At 38.8% G+C, this 22,917-nt stretch overlaps 2 protein-coding genes across 3 annotated transcripts; both read left to right on the forward strand.

Annotated features, from left to right (window-relative positions):
- Nucleotides 1-93: 93 nt before the first annotated feature.
- antkmt (adenine nucleotide translocase lysine methyltransferase) lies at nucleotides 94-3,719 on the forward strand. 2 transcript variants are annotated; one of them, XM_033645823.2, is made up of 6 exons: nucleotides 94-170; nucleotides 902-1,065; nucleotides 1,155-1,259; nucleotides 1,344-1,484; nucleotides 1,822-1,872; nucleotides 2,668-3,719. In XM_033645823.2, the coding sequence occupies exons 2-6, from the start codon at nucleotides 904-906 to the stop codon at nucleotides 2,902-2,904; spliced, it is 696 nt and encodes a 231-aa protein (XP_033501714.2). In that variant the 5' UTR covers nucleotides 94-170; nucleotides 902-903; the 3' UTR covers nucleotides 2,905-3,719. The 2 variants fall into 2 exon arrangements, with proteins under 2 accessions (XP_033501714.2, XP_078017526.1); XM_078161400.1 differs by lacking the exon at nucleotides 94-170 and adding an exon at nucleotides 213-409.
- A 1,377-nt stretch (nucleotides 3,720-5,096) lies between these two features.
- Nucleotides 5,097-22,407, forward strand: xpo6 (exportin 6). Its single transcript, XM_033643766.2, has 24 exons — nucleotides 5,097-5,883; nucleotides 7,289-7,379; nucleotides 7,690-7,802; nucleotides 8,219-8,416; nucleotides 9,495-9,654; nucleotides 10,369-10,446; nucleotides 10,570-11,101; nucleotides 12,080-12,206; nucleotides 12,311-12,420; nucleotides 12,545-12,653; nucleotides 12,865-12,957; nucleotides 14,688-14,757; nucleotides 14,853-15,012; nucleotides 15,308-15,400; nucleotides 16,946-17,090; nucleotides 17,724-17,873; nucleotides 18,050-18,239; nucleotides 18,342-18,497; nucleotides 19,050-19,164; nucleotides 19,350-19,521; nucleotides 19,752-19,913; nucleotides 20,092-20,190; nucleotides 21,007-21,237; nucleotides 21,765-22,407. Exons 1-24 carry the CDS (start codon nucleotides 5,881-5,883, stop codon nucleotides 21,864-21,866), a joined length of 3,459 nt encoding a protein of 1,152 aa, XP_033499657.1. The 5' UTR covers nucleotides 5,097-5,880; the 3' UTR covers nucleotides 21,867-22,407.
- Nucleotides 22,408-22,917: the final 510 nt, after the last annotated feature.

Raw genomic sequence — 22,917 nt, forward strand, 5'->3', positions numbered from 1 at the left:
TATTTCCTCAAAATTACTTTATTCTACATGTCTCATTTAAGTTTTTTATGTTTACCCTGAAAATGTCTGCGTCACATTCCCGGAACTAATGTTAGTAAGCTCTCGGATAGACGGAATGTTTCGTAGACGGACCGGTCCTACAGGGTAGTGGTCCGCACGCACTCCGTCAGGTCAATGAGATATTTCTTGTTAATTACTTAAACACCAGCACAATTGTTGCGGTCTGTGTCTGTGTGTTGCAGCATTATGTTATTATGTTACGCTGTTGCTAATGAATGTGTCATTACGTATTCTCAGTCACACAATGTCCGGATACAAACTAACTGCATGCATGTGACCCTCAACCTGCTGCACACAGTCCGTCTGTCACAGATATCTCTAGGCTAGATCGAAATAGCTTCAGCCAAAGGTTAATGATTTTTAAAAATGCATTCAGAATTTATATATATTTAATCTCTTAAGGTAAAAAAAATCCTGACCGCTAAATGTTACTTATGTGGGGCAAAATGTAGAATATCGGTACACAAGGCTGTGTCTAAAACATCAATTACAAACTGGTGTATATACTGTGTGCGCAGAGTGAGATATATTTCTTTAAAGGGGAACTTAACCCATTTTCAAAGTCCATACATTTTATTCCTATGGCTTAAGACTGCTAAAAAAAAATATTAGTAGAAATAAACAACTCTCTCCCAAATCCAAAAGCTAGAATACTAAAACTCAAACCTGTGATAGACAGTGAATTGGAAAAGATGTTACAGAGGACACTGAGAGTACCCAGGGGAATGTTCTGATATGGATACATTTTCATTTTCAATATTTTACAACCCTTTCCCTGTGCCTTATAGTATATTTTATAATTTTAGATTAATTTTGACCCTACCCTACACATTTCGTGCAGGAATGGATGATGATGCACCAGATGAGGTCTTTGCCGAGCTCAAGACCAGGCCTCTCGGAGGATGGGGTATTGCACAGATCGCTGCTGGCACTGGGCTTGCTGTATACGCAATGTGGGTGGGAGTCCTCCAGCCAGGCTTCAGAAAAGTCCCTTTGAGGTTACAGGTCTGGAATAACTTTTGATGCAACTTGTCTTGCACCATTTGTACTGTACAATATTCTTTTTATCAGAACCTCTTTAAAATATCTTCCAGGTGCCGTATATCCCTGCCAGCAAAGCTCAAGTGGATAATGTAATGACATTGCTGAGAGGTCGAAAGGGAGGCCTTGTGGATTTGGGATCTGGTGATGGCCGCATTGTAAGTACAAGCAAGATATGTAGGCTCCTTTTTCTAGAACTGGTGAGAAATAGGTTTTGATTGTGGTCATTTTTAACTCTTAAGGTCTTGGAAGCCCATCGACAGGGTTTCACTCCCGCTGTCGGCTATGAGCTCAACCCCTGGCTTGTTCACCTGTCTCGCTTTCATGCCTGGAGAGCAGGCCATCATGAGAAGGTGTCGTATCGGCGAGAAGATCTCTGGAAGGTTTGACATTTATCACTCGTACTGTGGCATTAGTAACACTTCTGTTTAAATTTCAATAGAAATGTTGTCACTCCAAGAAGGAAAAAATAGCCAAAATGAAACAGTTCGACTCCCTCCCTCTAAATTGCTGAAAACAGAATTTGTTATTAGCACATGTGAACCTACTAACATCTTTATGAATAATACACAAATGTTTTTCATAGTTGGCTAGGTAACCTTGTGGTTTACTTTATTTTTGCCATTTTGAATACAAAAAAAAACATTTTTTTTACATGTGTTATGCAAAGCTGAAATGTTAATAAAGTGGCCTTTTTCCCCCACCTGCCTTGTTTCGCAGGTCAACTTGACAGAATGCAAGAATGTCACAGTGTTTTTGGCTCCTAGCGTGGTGAGTAATATAATGAACAGAGGCTTATAAACCATGAAGTAAAGACCATCTCATTGTGGTGTACAGATAAGCAAATAATTAAATATTAACTTTTAAAAACAATGAAGGTGAGCCCATTTCCTATCTGCTGACATAACAGAAACCCTTGTCTCTGTCACGAAACAGGAAGCCCTTTTATTGTTTTAATAACATTTGAGTCACATCACACTGATTGAGCATTATTCGAAGAAGATACTTTACTATATAAAGGTTCTTCCTCTCAGTGAATTTTTACAAATGGAAAAGCAACCTCGCTGATAACTTGTTTGTCATACTGTTTCAGGAAGTAGTTGCAACTTGTTAAAAAAATCTGTGTACCTTTACCATACTACATTTTTTAGAGCATATTCTAAAAAAAAATTGAAAAGGTAGTACATCCCAAATTTCCAAGTCAAGTAAGGACAAAATACTCAAATTACGCTTCTTTATTTTACTCACATTACAATGGAAGTACAGCTACGCATTTCTGCAGCATCTCTGTTGAAAAGAGATGCTTTTCACATTTGTGATGATTGGATTTTGTATTTCACACTCCTGTAAGAATCCCATTTTTGAAGCGCAACCTCCTTTTAATAATATATACATTTTTCTGGATTCTACATAAATCCTAGTAAGAACTATGTGGTTATGTGGCACATGGTTAAAGTTGCAGTTGAATTCAGATTCATCATCATGGGTACATTTCAGTAAATTTCTATCAAAATATAATAATATATAATAACAACATAATATAATAATATAATCTTGTGTCACCAGCTTTCATTATTGCAGCAGAAGTTGCAGACTGAGCTTCCTGATGACGCCTTAGTGGTAGCCGGTCGTTTTCCCTTACCTGACTGGACACCCTGCAGGATTGAGGGACATGGTGTGGACAGAGCCTGGGCGTATCGCATGCAAGCACAAAGACAGAACACCTTCAAGAAAAATGACGACCTCATAGTCACAAATAGCGACCCCAGTAGTGGACTGAACAAGGACAAAGGATCTACTTGAAGCTTTTCATTAGCTAAAAATACCCATTACTGGAATATTGAGGACATTTAACCTGACTGTCTGTCTTTACATTTTGACTACATCTACAAACGGATGTTTCTGGCAAACTTGCTCCTTAGCAGAGTGCAGCAATCAGGGAATGTACATTTTTGCACAAACTCTTCTCAACTATCTTCATGGATGGACTCTGTCTTTGTTATAAGCAAAGTTTGAACCAGAAATTCCTGAACAAGGGTTTCTGTTACCTTTGAGGAAAAACCACACCTTTGCCTCCAGAATGCTGAAGATTTTTTCGGGATTACTGCCCCTGGGAAGTAGTCTTATAAATGTGTTTTTAAGTTATTTTATCATCTACATTGTTTTCTGTTGTGTTAATTTTATGCCACAGAATTTAAGATTATTTAATGTTTTACGTGCTCTTTTAGAAATAATTATTATGAAGTATTTGTTGTATAGGTTGTATGTAATTAGACAACTTCAGAGCAAAGTTTACATTCCACTGTGCGGCTTGTTTTTTAAAGGTACAATTAAGTAAAAATTTTAATGCTTTTTGTGCGAAGGTGAAAGGCCCTCACTGCTGTGAGGATGCCTTTGTGACAGCAAGTGTGGAATGTGACTTTTCATGATTTGGATGTTAAAGGTGGCTCGTGTTTTTTAACCCAATTTCACAAACAGATTGTAACACTGGTATAAACCCCATGGGGTCCACAGTGTATAAAGGGAACAGTGACAACAGTTTCCCTGTGTGTAGTCCATCCCTTAAATGTGTACATAGTATGTATACATGTGGGTTTGCAATTAAAGTGTTTTAATCTATGTATGGACTATGAATGGACCTTTCTCATGCACCATGTGCTGGAGACTTAATTTGTCACGCTACCTCGGGTGGTGTGTTTGTTTGTGGGTGAAATTCCACTGTCATTCAACATTGATTTACAGTGACAAGAGCATGTCATTGTTGCAGGCAGACACATATTGTCAAACAATATGCTACATTAACTGCACCCAGTGAACAGCAACCAGGATTTCAATGTTTAAGATAAGAGATAAGATAAGCTAAAAGTGATCCCACACCAGGGAAATTCACGTTACAGCAGCTCAAATAGCACACATAGAAAAGCAAGTTGAATGACAATAGAATACTTATAGAATAAAGATAAAATACAAAAACATATATCAGAATTAGAAAATATAAAGTACTAAATTTAGAAACAACTATACACTCAATACTATTTAGATTATATACACCTTTCACTAATGCACATATGGAAACGGATATGTATGTATGAATATATGTATGGGTATATATTGACAGCTGTACAGTATAATTGCACATTGGATGTAATACACAAATGGTGTGTAGCATTAAAATTTAAAACAAGGTAAGAACAATTTAAACAGTGTTGGGGAATAAATAAATATTGCACGGAATTCACAGTGTAGATATACTGTATTGCACAAGGTAAGGAAATTGAATAAGTAATGTGACATAACAGTGCTGCATTAAGTTAATTATAGTTGAAAACAGGGTGATATTCAGTCTGAATGTCTAAGACCACTTTTCAACCAGCTAAAATTGAGTTACAGCATCAACATGTTAAAATTACAAACTTGTTTGATTATTTTTATAATTTGTTAAGTTGTAGGTTAAAGGAGAGACAATACTGATTAAGGATAGCCTTGAAGATAAACTGAATGATCTCTATACACAACTAACAGCATTAATCTGAATGTTACATATCAGAAAAGACCAGTGTGGAGTGGAGAGAAATCTAAATACCCCTAGTGTTGCAGACTTGATCAAATTGTGTACTGTTGCTTGGCAGGTCATTCAGATAATAAATCAGTGTTGAGGAACTACAAGTTTACTTTCTCCAGCAGAAATTCAGTATTAAATGAGCATTTTGCATGTGCCTGTAGAGCTTAGAGTATACAACATGTAATGACTTTTTGAGCAAGCAGATTTTCTTTCATGTATAACTCATTGTTGCTTACTTTTTAAATGCATTTTTGCACAGTGACAATTTGCACAATGACACAATGTTATTCAAAAACTCTCTTTAGCATTTGTTAAGAAAAATGCTGTTGTTCTTATAGATATAACCGGAGACCGTGCTTTTATTATTGTGACCGACTTGACACAAGCTGATTGGTTTGGTTGATTTTTGCAGCAAAAGAGGAAGTTGCGAAGTAAACCCTGTAACCAGCAAGCTAGCTGTATTCTTGAGCCGCCCTAAGCATTGAGAAGGGGAATAACAGGAACCAGCGCGCATAGTATTATATATTTAGTGTTGTTATAAATGTGTCAGATGTACAACTTAAGTGTGCATATTCACACGCTTTGAAATTACAAACGGTTAAGGCAAGTTGTCGTGACCAACAGCCAGAAGCATGTCTAGGTTTGACAGCTAGCTAACGAAAATTATGCCTTCATCCTTCTAGAAAAGCTAACGAGTTAGCCATCCGCTGCAGCGTTAGCACCTGGGAAACTTAGCTTCGAACCGCTACACATTGAAAGCTAATTAACGTTGCACATTTCTCCGGTGCCGGAGCCAGTGTTAGATGTTCCAAAAAACCAATATTGCTATATTTAGATTAACGGTAAACGGTAATAACGTTTCACGAAAATGCAGCTAACTGAGATAACGTTAGAGATGAGTTAGCTGATTCAATCTTAAGCCCATATGCATGGTAAGCAAAAACGCGTTTTATTCGAGCAAGGCAAACTCAGCTCAGTGTTTAACGTTGTTATTGTGAGCAGGTCAACGACGCCAACCTTTGCTAGCTAGTTTTGTGTGGAGTATCGACCTAAGCAGGCGAGCAGACCATGATGAGCCCCCTTTGCGGTTACGTTAGCCAGCAACACCTTAGCTAACGTTAGCTACAGAATTGGCTAGCCAGCGAGCTAATGTTGGTTTATTGCTGTAATTAATCCGAGAACAAGTAAACTGAAGAAAGCAACCGAGACAGCTAAACATGGTAAGTATAATTTAACGCGTATTAATCACCTAACATAAGTTATTCACCTTGTCTTCCTGGCTTATTTGCTAACGGCTAACGTGGGTGTACAAGGTTTTGGTTCGTATATTTAAACAGGAAGACCCATAGTTATGATAACATTGTACAGTACTTATATATCCTAAAATACAGGTAATCGTGCGTAATTGGGTGCATTACAGTTCTCTATGTCTGTTAATCCACATAACGGTTTCTGAGAGGCCAGGTATTTCACGGGATGTGACAGCTCGTTAAGCCATTTCACGGTACAAGACGCCCATCTTGCAAAACCGAATATTTGCTGTGAGTAGTGTTGAGCCTCGGCAAGTTGTGGCTTATTTGAGGAATTCAGACCTGCCTGCTACAGGAGCTGCTATATAAAGATCTCAATTTGCTATCTCGTTAATGCTAGGCAGGGCCCAACTTCCTCCACCTGCCAAAGCATGGTATTACAATTGATATAACGCAGTTGTTTAAATACAGCTTAATTTGGTTTGTTTGACCAAGACTGGAATTCTTGGGCAGTCTTCATGCTGAACTATGTGAGCAAATCAGACTGCAGTTATAGCCAGGAAGTACCAAGATGTGTGGATTATGTTTTTGTGAAACTATGCCAAAACGCACCCAAAAATCGGTGTGCAATACCAACTAGTTCTATGTGCAGGAATGGACATGAGAAGATAAGTTTCCAGCTCACTAAGTGACCTTTCTGAGCACGATGGTACATATGCCTGCAAGCATTAACATGCAAAAGGTTACCTCTTTAAATCAGCCTACAGGGCAACATGTTAAATTGCACATGGGCACTTTGTTAACAAATTAAAGAACTTATATAAACACTTCATGCATAATAAATATGAGATATGTCAAGATACATGAAGGGCGTTGCTCTCTTCACTGTGAGGATGGGTTTCTTGTACATGACTGGTCTTCAGTTGAGTATTCGCTACGCATGTATATTGCATGACGTATACCACTGTATTGCATCCGTCAGATAGATACTGGTCTAAAATAAGGCTCTGCAGTATGGAGAAATCAAATATGATGATATAGGTAGGGTTGAATATTGGTGCTTTTGCTACACATTTACACAATGAGATTTTTAATAAATAATCATAAGCAATGTGGATGTGATGCACAAGTGGGTAAAGGCAAATAATAGAAACAAGGGACTGACAACACTTACAATATTACACTATGCAAAATCTAAGATGATATTTAGTCACATATCACAATATCAGTATATTGCCAACTTGGTGTGATTTGTGTCATGCTAATGGATAGCTGATTATGAATACAGCATTCAGTGGTTTGGATTATGTCTATTCTAAAATATAATCTAAATGTGCGTTTTGTACTTAATGTGACCTTTTTTATTATCCACTAGGCTTCAGAGGAGGCATCACTGCGAGCACTGGAGAGCCTTATGACTGAGTTCTTTCACAGCTGCACAACCAATGAGCGAAAGAGAGAAATAGGTACATGTGGCCTTTAAAAACCTACCAGTACACATTAGAAGCAAGGACATGATACATATCCGCCTTAGCAAGTCTGGATCTCCAAATACAATGTTCTGTATACTGGAATATACTGTAGTGTAGATCTAGTTGTCACTGTAGAGTGTTTAATGTGATCTGAAGCTATTTGCTTTCTATTAAAAATGTTTTTTGTTGCTCTTTTATGCACTTCCTGTGTTGTGACGCATTACTTTCAGTCTGTCTGCAAGTGAACTACTTCATTGTCATGTACCTCTGTCAGAGATCATGCCTACTTCCTTTTTTTCTGCAGAGGAGCTGCTGAATAACTTTGCACAGCAGACCGGAGCATGGCGCCACTGCTTGTTCTTTCTCTCCAATACTCGGAATGAGTATGTAATGATGTACAGCCTCACAGTATTTGAAGTAAGTCCTGTAGGTGGGAGATGCATATTTTCAGTTCCTGGTACTGTCAGGGGCCTTCTTTACCTTTTGATGCTTTGGAAATAGGACAGTGCACAGAGAAAAGTATTGTTACAAGTTCTGAGAAGAGAATTTGTTTCATGCTCTTCCTGTTTCCTCATTTCTCTAATTCTGAAAAACAAGTTTGCCAAATGTGTAATACATTTCCTATGGAATAAAAGGCTGAACATCCTGTGACCCCTAATTACATACTTTCACCTTTTTCAACGCAAATCTAAGATACGTATGCTTAAATGTAGGTGTTTCATTTGCAGTATCATGATTGTAGTGGATGGTGTGCTAGTAAAAAGTCTTTCAATGGGCATCATATTGTCCTTCAAACACAGCTTTGACTGCTGATTATTTCCTCTTACATTCAGAACCTGGTGAACAAGTTGTGGATCGGTGTTGCTTCACAAGACAAGATGGAGATTCGCAGCTGTCTGCCAAAACTCCTCCTTGCTCAGCACAAATCGGTGCCCTATTTCATCCGTAACAAACTGTGCAAAGTCATTGTGGACATTGGTCGCCAGGACTGGCCAATGTTCTACCATGATTTCTTTACGAACACCCTTCAGGTAAGCTCTGCTGATGTTGTTTCTGCTATTAAAAAGGCTTTTGTCGATGTGTCTAATACTTAACAAAAGTTGACAACAACACACAAGTTACATTGAAACAACAAGTCTACAGAAACATAGCTTATGTTACACTGAACATGTGTTCTTTTATAAGGTGAAGATGCCCTAAAAATTGTTCCTCTCCCTTTTCCTTTTACATGTCTGTCAACTTTATTCAAACTGCATTTCAGGTTTACTTTCTTTTCTAATTTACCTCTGTACATTTGGAACATTGTGTTCATATTAGTTAGTGTTGCAGTCTACAAAAAAGAGTTTCTGTATGATATGAGGATGTGGCTGGATGTGAACAAGTGCAGAAGCTATGTCATGACCCACAAGAGAATTGCTACCAAAAACACTTTACTACTGCTTGAAGGACACGTTGTGAAATTGTTCATGAGCACAGTAATGAAAAAGAACTTTACTGTTTGCTGTCATTATAACATGAAAGAGGGACAGAGTCAATTTCCTTTCATTGCGAAATTAAAATGCGTTACATTAATTAGACTTAAATACAAAAGTCAAAAGTCTACAATGGAGGTCCCTCGTCTTCCAGAGCAAGTGGCTGGCCTAAGAGTAAATTAATCACAGCTGATAGGCGTGTTGTGTATACATAGATACAGTGTAACATGATTGTTCGACCTTGAGAGAAAATTATGACCATTTTTCTTTAATCTGCAAGTTGTTCCACACTTTGAATTTAAATGCATCTCCCCTTTCACTGTATGTCTCCAGATTATGAGCAGAAAATAAAGTAACAGATTATATGAACTTCAAAGTTTCCCACAGGAAATTATTCAGTCAAGGTGATAAACCACATACGATAGATCCTGCTGCATCTTGTCTCGTGATTAATTCAGTGAGAAGATGACAACCAAAACATGCACACTTATTATATATATGGCATTTGCTGTGAGAAGATTGTTTTATTTTATAAAAGTGTATTCGATGGCAGCAGTCATGGTCTTAGTGGGCAAAATTCGGTAATCTTTATCTTAATTAATAGAGCTATTGTTTGTCAATGTGTTGCAAACTACAGCTGATCCAGTCCCCAGCTCTGGCTCCGTTGGGGTTGGTGATGTTGAAAACCACATCAGAGGAACTTGCATGTCCTCGAGAAGACCTGAGTGTTGCCAGAAAAGAAGAGCTGCGTAAACTGCTGCTGGAGCAAGTACCGACAGTGCTTGGACTGTTGACAGGTGAGAATACTTTGTGTAATTTTGTTTGTTTGATCAGTGATTTCCTGATGTGAACAGATTTTAGGACATGGAGCCATATTCTAGCCAGCTAACAAATTTGTACCAACTTAAGTGAACACTATATTTAGAATATTATCATTGCTTTACCTCACCGTCAGACAGTGAATGGTGATCTGAACTAACCCTTTTAAACACCAAAGTCATACAACGACACAAACTAACCGAATGAGGCAGTAATAGATGAGCAACTCTTGTGTTAAGCAAGGTAAAATGACAGTTTTTGTTTAAAGAGAGCATAAATAACAGTTTCAGTTCCCATCGTAAAGGGCTGCCTGACAGTAAGGTAAAGCACTGAAAATATTGTATAGCATCCACTTAAAACTGCTATTGATTGTTTTATAAGTGGGCCTTTTTTGAGGTGGCTTTATTATATTTTGCCGCCCCCCATGCACAGCAGTATATTGCTTAACTTCCATGGTGGTACTCCTGCCTGCGTCTCCAAACTGGGGGCACGCCGACTGCCATCCATTGTAGGTCACACACTCACTATGACTAAGTACCTCATACAAACCCGCTTCAGAAAATCCAAACTATCCCTTTAAGCTAAAAATCCACCTGAAATTAGAGTCAGGCTGCCAGCAGTCGGAACAAATGTTTTGGTGGAAAACCTTCAGTATGTGTATAATTAAGTTCTTGTTACTTCTTGTTTTGTAGGTATCCTGGAGACCTACTGGGACAAGCACAGTATCATAGCTTCCACCCCTCCTCCCTCACCCACCTCAGGGGAAAGTGGTGAGTGAACTGTCCTTTAGTTACATAAGGTTTGCTAGTAATTTGGTGATAATCATGTAGTAGTTGTTGCTTGTTTTTATTTGTGTGTTAACCAGACTGTTTTTTGTCTCCTCAATCTATTAGTGGAGTTGCTGGGCAGTTTGTTTCAGGGCAGCCAGTACTCAAAGCTGCTTTGCCAGCCCATGGCGGCATTGGACAATGAGAGTCATCAGCTCTGTTGTCTCGTTTTGGAGTGTTTGGCTCACCTGTTCAGCTGGATCCCTCTGTCCACAAGCATCACTCCCACATTGCTGGCATCCATTTTTCATTTTGCACGTTTTGGTTGTGATCTGCGGACAAAGGCCAAGACAGGATCCTTTATCTCCTCAAACTCCTCCTCTTCTAATGGTCAGCTTAATCCTGGGACAGTGCCACCAACAACAAATGGAGGAGGGCGAAACGTACAGCAGAGTGAGAGCAGCAAGGTGGATCGTGCACGGCTTGGTGTACTCGCCATGACTTGTATCAATGAGCTTGTGTCAAAGAACTGTGTGCCCATGGATTTTGAGGAGTACCTGCTGCGCATGTTCCAGCAGACCTTCTTTCTCCTGCAGAGGCTGACACGAGAGAATAACGCTCACACAGTCAAGAGCCGCCTACAGGATCTTGATGAGAGGTATGGCTCAGTCCATTAGTTCACACTAATATTTGCACATATGTAAGTGTTTGCAGACGAGTGAGTGTATTCTATCATAACAGCTTCAGCGTGAGGTCTGCAACTGGTCATAGTTACTTTTTTTATACTCAAGGCAGTCAGAAGTTGCACTGTGGTATTTCTCAGAAGTCCAGCTCTCAAAAACGCCTTTGTTTTCATCACTGGCGCTCTTCACACTGGCTCCATACAACAATATAGCTCTGTCACATGTGTCTTAGTCTGATCTATTCTTTCTGCCTGTGTTTAAAATTGCAACTTAAAAACTTAAAAATACACTATTTGTTTTTTTGTTTTTGTTTTTCAATTGACTAGACAGTAGCAGAGAATGATCTCAAGTCTCTATGATACCATTAGATTTTATTTATACAGTATATATAAGGTGTATATTGGCCATCCCAGACATTAGTCACTGAACGTCATTTCATCACCTCCCCTCACCTCATCTGTGACATCCCAATCATTATCAAACCGGCTTGATATTTTCATGAGTGAACTTTCGGGCTGTTGTGGTCCAGGAATTTCCCCCTATGGTGATTAAGGGTGGCTCAACACAGTGATATGCGCTATTATGCTCATCATGCTGCTGGCATTTGTAGCATAGTGTAATTATGCAGTGTTTACATGAAAATATGTGAGCATTGGTTGTGGCAGTTGCTTGCTATCCCCTGCGGCTGGCTTATCAAAAGTGCAGTATTTGCAATTGCGGTTATAGCGACAGCGCAAGTGATCTTGTAGTATGTGTGGATACACAAGCCACATTGTCACTGGCCATTGCTAAGATAGAAATTAATGCTGGGTAATGTAATATTCTCTTACAATGTGGACACCCAGCCTTGGTTTAAGAAACTAGATTATTATCAATCCGCATTAACTATATGAAGTAACTTCTGAGTGCAATGTTTCTGTGGTAACTTTAATGTTTTCTTTTTCATTTTGCAGTTACTTGGAAAAGTTCACAGATTTTCTGCGCCTGTTTGTCAGTGTTCACTTGAGGCGGATTGAGTCCAGTCCTCAGTTTCCAATAGTAGAGTTTCTTGGCCTACTTTTCAAGTACACCTTCAACCAGGTAATGATAATTGTGTCAAGCAGTCATTTCCTTATGTAGTGTAGCACAGGTTTCCAGCAAAACATGACCTCTGACAGCAAACCCTCTTCTCATTGGTTTAACAGCCTACCCATGAAGGCTACTTTGCCTGTTTGGATATATGGAGTGTCTTTTTGGATTTTCTAACAACCAAAATCAAAAGCAGACTTGCTGACAGAGAAAGTGTTCTAAATAGGTAAGTCGACTAGAAAATCTGTTAAAGCTTTTTTTCAACTTCATCGCTCCTTAAAGTAAAAATGATCAGTGATCTCAAGTGTTTAAAATGTGCATGTTTAACATAGCTGTGTGTTGTTGGACAGGTACAAAGATGCCTTAGTTCTTCTATTAAGGGAAGTTCTGAATCGCATACAGTTCAGATACAACCAGGCCCAGTTAGAAGAGCTGGATGATGAGACTCTGGATGATGACGTAAGAGCAATTTACATATATTTCATAGTCAGTTGGTTGCACCCTTTTTCCTCACACTCTATGTCCTGTGTATCTCTTCAAGAACTAGAATTGTATGTATTATAGGTTGTTATATTATTAGCATATTAACCTCTTTAAGACAGGCCTACATTACACAGCCTTATATGTTTTCTTCAAAGTCTAAATGTTCTCCTTCGTTTGGTAACTATAGCAACAGACCGAGTGGCAGAGGTACCTGCGTCAGAGTCTGGAGGTGGTTGCCAAGGTGATGGAGCTGCTCCCATCTCATGCATTCTCTACTTTGGTAAGGGATCATTGTTGGTGTCACCTTGACATTTTGTAAGTTGTTTTGGCATCTTCAAGTGGAGTGTGTTACCATTTTAAAATTCCAAATTAGCTGCAGGAGTAGATTTTTTTCAAAACATAAAAGCAATACTGGCTCCTGAATATTATACTAGACCACTTGGCCTTAATTGGCTGCCAGATGTGGGTTAAAATTATGCATCAAGGTTACCTCAAGCATAGTCATGATGAACAGACTTCAACCACCTTTCCATATCATTGTGTAAAGTATGTTAGATTGCACTGGAAGTTTACACAACAATGTTGCTCAATAATTCATGCTGTGTCACTAGTTAACTCATTGGTGAAACTAATGGAACAGTATTGTAGATGTAATTGACTGTAAACACACAACAAGGTGTTTAAAGACTTGAAAATAATTTATAAGTTGGAGGTCAAGTTTCAGTTAAATGTTTTTTTTTTTTTACCAGTAGTAAAAGTCTTAACATTCCCTTTTACTCAGCTTCAGTGATTTCCTCCATTTGAATGTCACATTTGAGGCAGAATCAGGGTGATGACATCCATGTGTTGCGCAGTTTTACATAACTTCACTCGTGAGAAGTGTGAAGTGTAGAGTCATGTGTTTCACTTTGTTTTTACAATAGGCTGTCAGTTCAGATGACAAACAGGAGCGCAACAGTATATTTGCCCTAGCACAGCACTATTCACGTCATTTTGTAAGAATGTAACACAGACTCTTCTTTTTTCCCCTTTTTTTAAGTAACAGTTTGTGTTTTGGTATTAATGTTAGTTTTGGTTTAGTTTAGGTTCACTACAACATGTCAGACTAGAACACAAATCAGCAATGAGTTGCAGTGTTTAGTAAATGCACTATCTTGAGAAATAGCTATCATACTTTCATGTCATGTCATCCAATTCTGTACTGTGCATGTTACATCTTTTTATGTATATAGTGTATAGTAACAAGCGGGGTCTGAAATTCATTTTTTTAACTGCCTGCCAGTGTGGCTTGCAAGAATTTTTTTTGTCTGCCACTTCTGAAATTGAACACATTAGTGCAACAGTAGTTATAATACTTATGTACTTATACTTAATCACGATTTTGACTGTAGGATTTTTACTTGTTACAGACTATTTTTACATTTTGGCATTACTACTTTCACCTAAATGCTGTAATAACACTTGAAAACTGATTTCCTGTGCTCCAATCGCCAGCGTCTGTCTGCTCTGAACACATCCACCATCACCCTCTCTCTGTCTCCCTCTCAACCAGCAAACACTCATTATGAGTTATTCCTTCAAATGAAATTGATATGTGAGGCAGTGAAGTTGATGCAGTAATGAGTGGGCGAGTCTAGTGTGTGTGCACATCTTTTTATTGGTGGTTATTGGTTAGAATTGGGTGAACTTTGACTGACAATTAAAATGAATAAGCTTCTATCGTCACTAGCATTGCTTTCATATAACAGTTACAGAGTGTCCTTCTCTCTGTCCGCCAAATAGTAGAAGGTCTGATGATATTAAACACTGTTGCCAGCAGTTTACCTACATTTGGCAAGTAGTGGGTGCTAATTCCAGACCCTGCTATCAAATAGAAAAAGAAAAAAACACACAAAAGATACAGAATTATTTTCACATTTCTATGGATTCTGTTATTACATGTCAAGAAATGTATGATGATACATGCCAGCCTGTGGCAGCCTCCTCCTTATTCCTCTTTTCTCTCTCAAGTTTCCAGTTCTTCAAGATAATGTGGCTGTATACCTGGGTTTGCAGCAGTTTATCGTCACCACTGGCACAAGTAAGAATGAGTTTTTTTAGGTACATTCACACTGGGTGGTGCTAATTGAATATATTTCACTATTGCATTGACTCATCACGATGTCCTTCTTTTAGGTCGGAGGCTAAATATCACCGCAGAGAATGATTGCCGTCGACTTCACTGTTCTCTCAGGGACCTCAGCTCCCTACTTCAAGCTGTCGGACGCTTGGCTGAGCATTTCATTGGGGAGGTCTTTGCTGCACGTTTCACTGACGCCCTGGCAGTGGTGGAGAGGTCAGTGCTGTAATACTCTTCCAAAATATTAAAAAGTAATTTATGTTTTAACATCTTTTTCAATGCTACACATGCCACAGTCAGTACTACTGAATCTCAGCTTATTCTGAAGTTGGTTGGTTTCTGTTTTGGTGTTCTATTAAAATTGTTTAGTGTTAAAATGTATTCAGTGTTTTTCATACCATACTAAGTGGTGTGCATTTATAATAATAAGTGGTGGTGGATTATGTTTTGTTGATTGTTGCTCTATTTAGAGACCAAATGATCACCACAAACCATGTGTTTCCTTTTTAAGGTTGGTTGAAGTGACTTGCTACGGCTCGCAGACCAGCCTTTACGACCTGGAGACCGCCGTGCCTTCTGTCCTCAAGCCAGACCTCATTGACGTGTGAGTTATCGCATGTTTAAGGCAAAACCTAACACAGATGTAACACTATTTGTGCATGTAAATACTTGTTTGTAAAAGTTTCAGTCACAGAAAACAAGACTACACTGTTGTGTAATCAAATGCTCTTTCACTGACAAATTAATAGGGGAACTGAATGTGTGAACAGTTTGTGTTTGTGTGAATTCAGATACTTAACAGCCGTATTTCCGAGCAAACTTACCTCCCGTTCACAGCTGTCAGAGCTGCTGTTTTGCATAATGACACTACAGAGCAGTTTTATTTCTGGGACTGACTTGACCTGACTGACTCTTGGCCAGTCTTATTTAATGTAAATGTTGGGCTTCAGTGCTACTGAGACGTGCACTACAAATCTACAAATATTAAAACAAAATAGCTATTTTGAATACTGAGTGTAGCTGTTAGAAAAGCAATTACAAATAAATGGCTTCACTCAGACACCTCATCTGTAGAGAACTGGTATGATATCACTTTTGAAATGGTTGTAATGAAAAATATTACCTTCTCCATGAGGCTCCAGAAAATTAAATTTATGAATGTACAAAATGTGTATTTCCCCCCAAAATGCCCTTATTTTGTTTAAGACATTTTTATGCCTCCATGTCGTCAATAGCTGTGGCCGGAGACATTATGTTTTGAGGTTGTCCGTCTGTATGTCCATCTGCCCCATTCTCATGAACACAATATCTCAACAACGTCTTGAGGGATTTTTTTCAAATTCGACACAAATGTTCAACACTGAAGCAACTAGATTTTAGTGGTCAAAGGTCAAGGTCACTGTCACTTTGCATCTGTCTCTCTCTGGTGAACACGATATCTCCAGAACACCTGAAGGGAATTTCTTCAAATTTGATCCAAAGGTCTATTTGGACTAAAGAAACTGTGAGAATTTGGACAGGTCAGTGTGACCTAGCAAAACATGTTTTTGGCCACAACTCAAGAATTCATACACTAATTATGACAAGTGATGACATTTTATATCCAAAAGGTCAAAGGTCAACTTCACTGTGACATAATATTCTGCATAAAACACACTTTTGGCTATTACTCAGCGTCATAACTCAGAAACAGAGGGGGAGACATTTGGTCAGATACTGAATTGGTGACACTAATGTTGGTAGATGTTGGAAGGTGTGCCCACCTTGAAACTGTGCTGATTGTATAGATCTTCTGTACTGCTGAGGGGAAGATGTGTGTGAAGCATCCATGTTTTCACAGACGTGTATGTAAATTATAAGAGAAACATGACTGGTGTGCAGAGGCAGTATTTCTAGTTTCCTTTAATTTTTATTTATGTTAAATGAAAAACACCCCATGTTCTATTGTCGTGTCATATAAGTACATTGTAAAAAAAATACGGCTCACTCTGTAAAAGTACCTAATTTATTACAGATAACTGTGAGATGCCCCTGCTAAAAAAAAATAAGCTAAAAAAAGTTAATCTGTGTAAAGAAGAAGCAAGTATGTTTTACTGAGTTCATCATGTCTTCATTGTTTTAAGTTTGTGTGTTGGATTGTTTATTACAGACATGCACAGGCCCTTGCTGCTTTGCAAGCCTACTCCCACTGGCTTGCACAGTTCTACAGTGAGGTCCACAGTCAAAACCAGAGCCAGTTTGTGACCCTCATCACATCCACAATAAATGCCAGTAGCCCACTCATCACAGCAAAGGTAGCTTGCATCATACTAAGACTTTGATATCTCATTTCTTGGTGTGTGAAATGATAAGGTAGTCTTAGATTAATATTTATTGTATTAATTATTAAATGTCAACAGGTCAAATATAACTAAGTGCAGTTCATGGATACTTGATCTAAAAAGAATTGTTGATTTCATATTGAAAGAGTGGTTAATTAAAGAGGAAGTGTAATTTTACCCAAAACTTAAAACCTTTAGGCCAGTTTCACAGGAGCTTCCTTTTGTCTTTATTTTCTGCTTTATTTATCTGGTCCTTTTTGGTTAATATTTCCCATGGTGCAGAGCATATTCAGATAGCTGTAACATACACAACAAGCTACATCCAGTCAGTAGAAGGAGGAGATTTTGGGAAACTCTAAAAGATGTCCTCAAAACACGCATAAAAGAGCAAATTTAAGTATAGCTCTTATTCACTATTAAGGTAATTTTGCGCCCATTTAAAGTTCCTTTCCACCTACTGCGTGACATTAAAAAAATGCAAGCATATAGTTTTGAAAACTGGGGGAGGAAAATGTTCAGGGTTGAGATAGTAAAAAGAGAAATGGTGTGGAGAGTGTTATTACCAAATGGTTCCTCTTTCAACACTTATATTGTCTTTATCTACAGGTACCTGACAAGTTGCTGCTCTCAGCGTGCCATCTGATGGTTTCCATAACCTCAACAGTGCGGCCCGTGTTCTTGGTCACTTTGCCAGCTGTTCAGAACATCTTCAACCTCATTACTACAGAGAATCAGAGCCGCAGACTTCCCCAAGAGGTAAGTGTTTGTTGCTTTTGTTTTGCATGTGAAATGACTTGATGAATGAATTATTTAATGGATTTATTCAATGATTTAAGAATTTGGATCTTTTTCTTAAAGTTTGAAGTCCTTAAAATGTCCTCAATACATGAGGTAATTACTCTGTGTATGTTTGTGTGTGCTTGCTCTTACAGGCTCACATGTTGGTGTGTAGGGCTTTGTCCAACATGCTGCTGCTCCCATGGCCAAACTTACCAGAGAGTGAGCAGCAGTGGCAAACACGCTCCAGCAACCATGCCAGTCTGATGGCAGCACTCACTCGAGAATACAAGGGAATAAGAGGGACGGTGAACATCACTCCACGACAACCCGATCTGGCTAACAGTCAGTATTTCTTCCTCGTTTTTTCATGCCTTTTTCCCTTTTTCACATCCCATCACTTTTTTTTGTATTGCCCTAATTGTCTTTTCTTTTTTTCTACTCTAGTGAAAGCAGTGATACAGCAGGCCCTGCCTGTGCTCAGAGACATAGTGGACAGCATCTCTGGGGAATCCACCAAATCACGTCAGATCTGTTACCAGAGCCTTCAGGAGTCTGTCCAAGTGTCCCTCAGCCTTTTCCCAGTGTTTATTCAGCAGCCAGGTCAGTGTCTCTCTATAGTTTGGCCGTCTATCTGAAGTATGTGTTAAATATTTGATCACTGTATAAAGATGATCTAATCCAATTCGCTTTTCTATAACTACTTGTCCTGTCACAGCGCACTGAGGCCTGTCCCAGTCGGCACTTCTTAGGACAAACGTGCTCAGATGTTTTTCAGCCTCTTACTAGTACATGCATGATGATATCATCATCATGTAACAAAAGATCAGATTTACACCATTATACACTTTAAACATTTTTGACTCGACTTAAGTGAAAGTGCCATAATCTCTGCTGTAGCAATTGTATAGATGCAGCTAACTTGTGTCAAATAGTATAACAGAAAGAAAACAAGGTATATTTAAAGAATAGGAACCTGAATTTGAGTAAACAGTCACTGTTTGTCTCTTTATTACCTTACTACAGACCCAGCTAGGGCTGTTGCAAAACTGCACTATTGACCACAGGAGGTCGCAAGCAACCACTAAGTTCATGTTTTCTTTTCAGGGGTTGTCCGACTTAGCAGCTTTGTTAATTTTTGCTTCTCTTTCCCAGATGTGACAGACGAGATGTTGGCCTTCTTCTTGACACTGTTCCAGGCATTGCGAGTCCAGATGGGTGTTGCCTTCACAGGACAGATCATCCACACTTTTCTCAGCATGTTCACCAGGTTAAAAACCCCATTAACATCACCACATTTTTTTTTTACAAACATAACTACTTAAATTAGTTGTAATCCCAGTAGTATTACACCCCGTCTAGACAGATAAAGGGTTAAATGGTATGGGGTGTGCACTGACAATGCTGGTATCACTAAATAGTAATGAATGTAATCTCCACTCCCATGTGCCCCAGGGAACAGCTGGCAGCCAGTATTTTGCAAGAGGGCAGTGCAGGGTGTCGAGTGGTACAGAAGTTCCTGAAAATCCTGCAGGTGGTGGTGCAAGAGCCTGGTCAAGCTTTCAAGCCCTTCCTACCTAACATCCTCTCTCTGTGCATGGAGCAGGTTTATCCGGTTGTGGCGGAGGTCAGCTGGAGTTCACCTGTCTTGCATTAACATTCATTGTGGAGTTTGATTTTGATTACCCTGGTAGAACCATTAAATAAGCGCATGATGTCATATCTCCCTTTGGAAATCATACAAAAATGCACCTACAGTCAAAAAATGTTCTTATAAATAATTGGTCAGATACTTAACAGTGATAGAATTTCTCATGTTTTTTTGTTTTGTTTTGTTGTTTTTTTTGTCTTTGCTAGCGATCTTCCCCAGACGTCAAGTCAGAGATGTTTGAGTTGCTATACCAAATACTTCACCAAAACTGGAGGTACTTCTTTAAAACATCTGTCTTAACAAGCGTCCAAAGAGGAGCTGCTGAAGACACCATGGAAAATGAGGCCCAGTTCACAGCTGCCATGCAGGTGTGTGTAAACATGTGGCTTAAGTTGTTAACACCATCATACCTTTTTTAGAAGAACAAAAAAATCTAGTCTGTGACTAGTGTTTGAGTTTATGTTTTATTTTCAGGAGAACAGTTGTTCATATCCAGTTCTAAAATCATCTTATTGTAACACATATTGTCAAATCTGTCTTTTCCAGGCTTTTGGACAGTCTTTCCTGCAGCCGGACATCCACATCTTCAAGCAGAATCTCTCCTATTTGGAGTCACTCAACAGCAAGCACAAGTTGTATCACAGAGTAAGTGTCTTTATTTTTAGAGGTGACCATTTCACGGAGTTGAGCTGTTCACTCACTTTTAACTTCTGAATTTCACCCATTCTCCATTAGCAGTCTGCAAATTGTCCTTAAGGGGAAACCTTTCAGTCATTATCAGACCATTTCTACCCTTGTTGTTTTATACCTTTTTTATGACGTTTTTCATTTACCCTGCATTTTTTAGCAGTTCGTTTTGTAAACTTGTTAGATGTAAAAGTTGTCAGAGGGTGACCACGGGTCCTTAAAATGTCTTAAATACACATTTACTCATAAAAGGCATTAAAAAGTATTGACTTAATCCAGAATGGATGGGTCTAGATTCTACTGGGCGAATGTAATGCCGTGTTCTGGTGGAAAATTTTGTTTAGTTATGTTACAATGTCTTAAATTTAGCCTATTTGTACCATTAGAAACCTTGTGTCAATTTAATTAGATTTTATTGTGGCCTTCGCATCTCTTTTTGAACAAGAGAACACTTAGTGGCACTCTGATCAGTGTTACTGTTGTACCCTTGCCTCTTCCCATCGCTGTAGAAGGAAGTACATTATGATAAGATTTAATCTAGAAGATATTTCAAATACAAACACAATAAACATAAAAAAAGGAACACAAAAAAGAAAATTGGCCCCTAGTAATTAAAGCAACAGTAAGTGGGCTCCTAGCCATCTGTCTGTCCTCCACAAAATCTCAGACCCCACTGACAGATTGAAACCAAACTCCGGTTTGGTTTTACGCACACACACTGTGTAACCCATGTATAGACTCCATTGTCATTACTTTGTTTTTATTGTGCTTTAGAAACTTTTCCGGACCTCGATGCTCTTCCACTTCATCAACGTGCTGCTGCAGGTCCTTCTCCACAAAAGTCATGACCTTCTGCAAGAGGAAATCACCCTTGCTATTTACAACATGGCCTCTGTTGACTTCGATGCCTTCTACTCGGCCTTCATGCCAGAGTTCCTCAATGGCTGCCAGGGTGTGGACACCAGCCAACGAGCTGTTCTTGCACGCAACTTCAAGCTTGAACGGGTAAGAATGAAATATTGTTTTTCAGTTCTCTACCTAATGAGTAACAATGGCGATGTATTTTGCAGCCTGTTGGCACATACAGTATGTTGCATTAGGAGGAGACAGAGTTAACCAACTGTTTCATGTATGATGTGGCAAGAAAGATTTCTCCACAACATGTTTAACGGAAATAAAACATAAGTCGAGTCTGTCAATGTGGGACACAGAGAGAACAGAAACGCCATAGCGAGTCTCATGCCAGTGGTTTAAAAAAATGACGTGACAGTTTATACTCGATGTTCACAATATAGTCATTTCATATTTACCCCACAGAACAAGCCACGATACATGCATATATTGCCTACGCCTAATTAAATCATGTATAATTGTTTTAAAAACTGATTCTAAACATTTCCAGTATCGCCCATGACACCAATACTGTTCTATTTGCCCGTTGTGTTAAATGTTGTTTTCTTTCTCTGCACTCAAAACACTGTCAACCCTTCTGTAAAATGATTTGACTTTTAACTTTCCTCTTCTTTCTCCAGGACTTGCCATCTTTCACTCAAAGTGTGCAGCGGCTGGTGAATGACCTACGCTACTACAGACTGTGTAACAGTAGCCTGCCCACTGGCACCATAAAGCTATAGCACAATGACTGCTTGAATCACTCCACACATCAACGATGATCTTCAAGGACTGCCTGTGCTGACCACTTTGCCCAACACTCCTTCTCCAATCCAGCTTGGCTCCACCTATTCGATGTAATAGGAAGGGACGACACACATTGTATTGTTGAGTAATAGGAGGTTGAGGATGCTGCTGATGATTTCTCTTTGATCTCTACTGTAGAAGGTTGGCGCATGATTATTATTTTTTTAAGCAGCGCCCTCCTAATGTATTGCCAATGATAATTTGGCAGGAAATGTAAACCTGGTCTGCAGTTGGCTTTTGCCCAGACCTGGAGCAGTCTGAGCCAGGCCTTCTTTCCCACGCCTCCGCAACGAAGCTGGGCTGGGACTGAGCACTTTCAACTCATTTTGAGTTTTTAAAATGTCTGCTTTTATTCATTTTGCCTTCAATTTTTTTCATCTCCAAAGGAGACGGACTCTCAACTTAAGATCTTTCATATCATTCCATTCTGAAAAAGAGAAAACCTGCTTGATTAATAAAGTGCTTTTTTTAGTAAAACTCAGGTATTCATTAATTAATTTGTGATTTTGTTGGTCTTTGTGCCCAGCTCTTGCAGTATTGTTTGTAAGAATAACGGTAGTATTAAGAGATTCAAAACTTTTCTGTATGTTTACACTGTTTTGCTTTACATTCATCAATGGCATCATTTCAAATCCCCCTTTAAAATTCATCTATTTCAACTGCTGAATAATTTTTTTTTTGGCCTGTGTGGCATGTGACATATCACATGTGACAAATGCTGTTTGAGGACGCAGCATGCGAAAGATGGGAAGTATCAGCACATGAAGGATAATTCACAGCAATGACAGGGTGATAACTTCACACACAACACAACATGTTGCATTATCTTTTCTGTAGGTTCAACTTGCGGCATAGCTTTAATGTTAGACATAAAGATGTTTAAGGGAAGACACTACAGGCGAAAACAGTATTTACATTAATTAAGAGATTCTGGGCTGCTTTGCTTAGATAATGCATCATTTACAAATTTAAACAAAATTTCAGCGA

This window comes from Epinephelus lanceolatus, chromosome 18 (assembly GCF_041903045.1).
Source record: "Epinephelus lanceolatus isolate andai-2023 chromosome 18, ASM4190304v1, whole genome shotgun sequence".
In the NCBI taxonomy this organism is placed as follows: Eukaryota; Metazoa; Chordata; class Actinopteri; order Perciformes; family Serranidae; genus Epinephelus; species Epinephelus lanceolatus.

Bases quoted from the DNA above. Each gene is read 5' to 3' on its own strand.
- antkmt (XM_033645823.2), top strand. From the start codon at position 904: ATGGATGATGATGCACCAGATGAGGTCTTTGCCGAGCTCAAGACCAGG. The intron at 1,260-1,343 runs GTAAGTACAAGC...TTAACTCTTAAG, and splicing joins GATCTGGTGATGGCCGCATT to GTCTTGGAAGCCCATCGACA. The intron at 1,873-2,667 runs GTGAGTAATATA...TTGTGTCACCAG, and splicing joins TGTTTTTGGCTCCTAGCGTG to CTTTCATTATTGCAGCAGAA.
- xpo6 (XM_033643766.2), top strand. The intron at 12,421-12,544 runs GTAAGTCGACTA...GTTGTTGGACAG, and splicing joins AGAGAAAGTGTTCTAAATAG to GTACAAAGATGCCTTAGTTC. The intron at 17,091-17,723 runs GTAGCTTGCATC...CTTTATCTACAG, and splicing joins GCCCACTCATCACAGCAAAG to GTACCTGACAAGTTGCTGCT.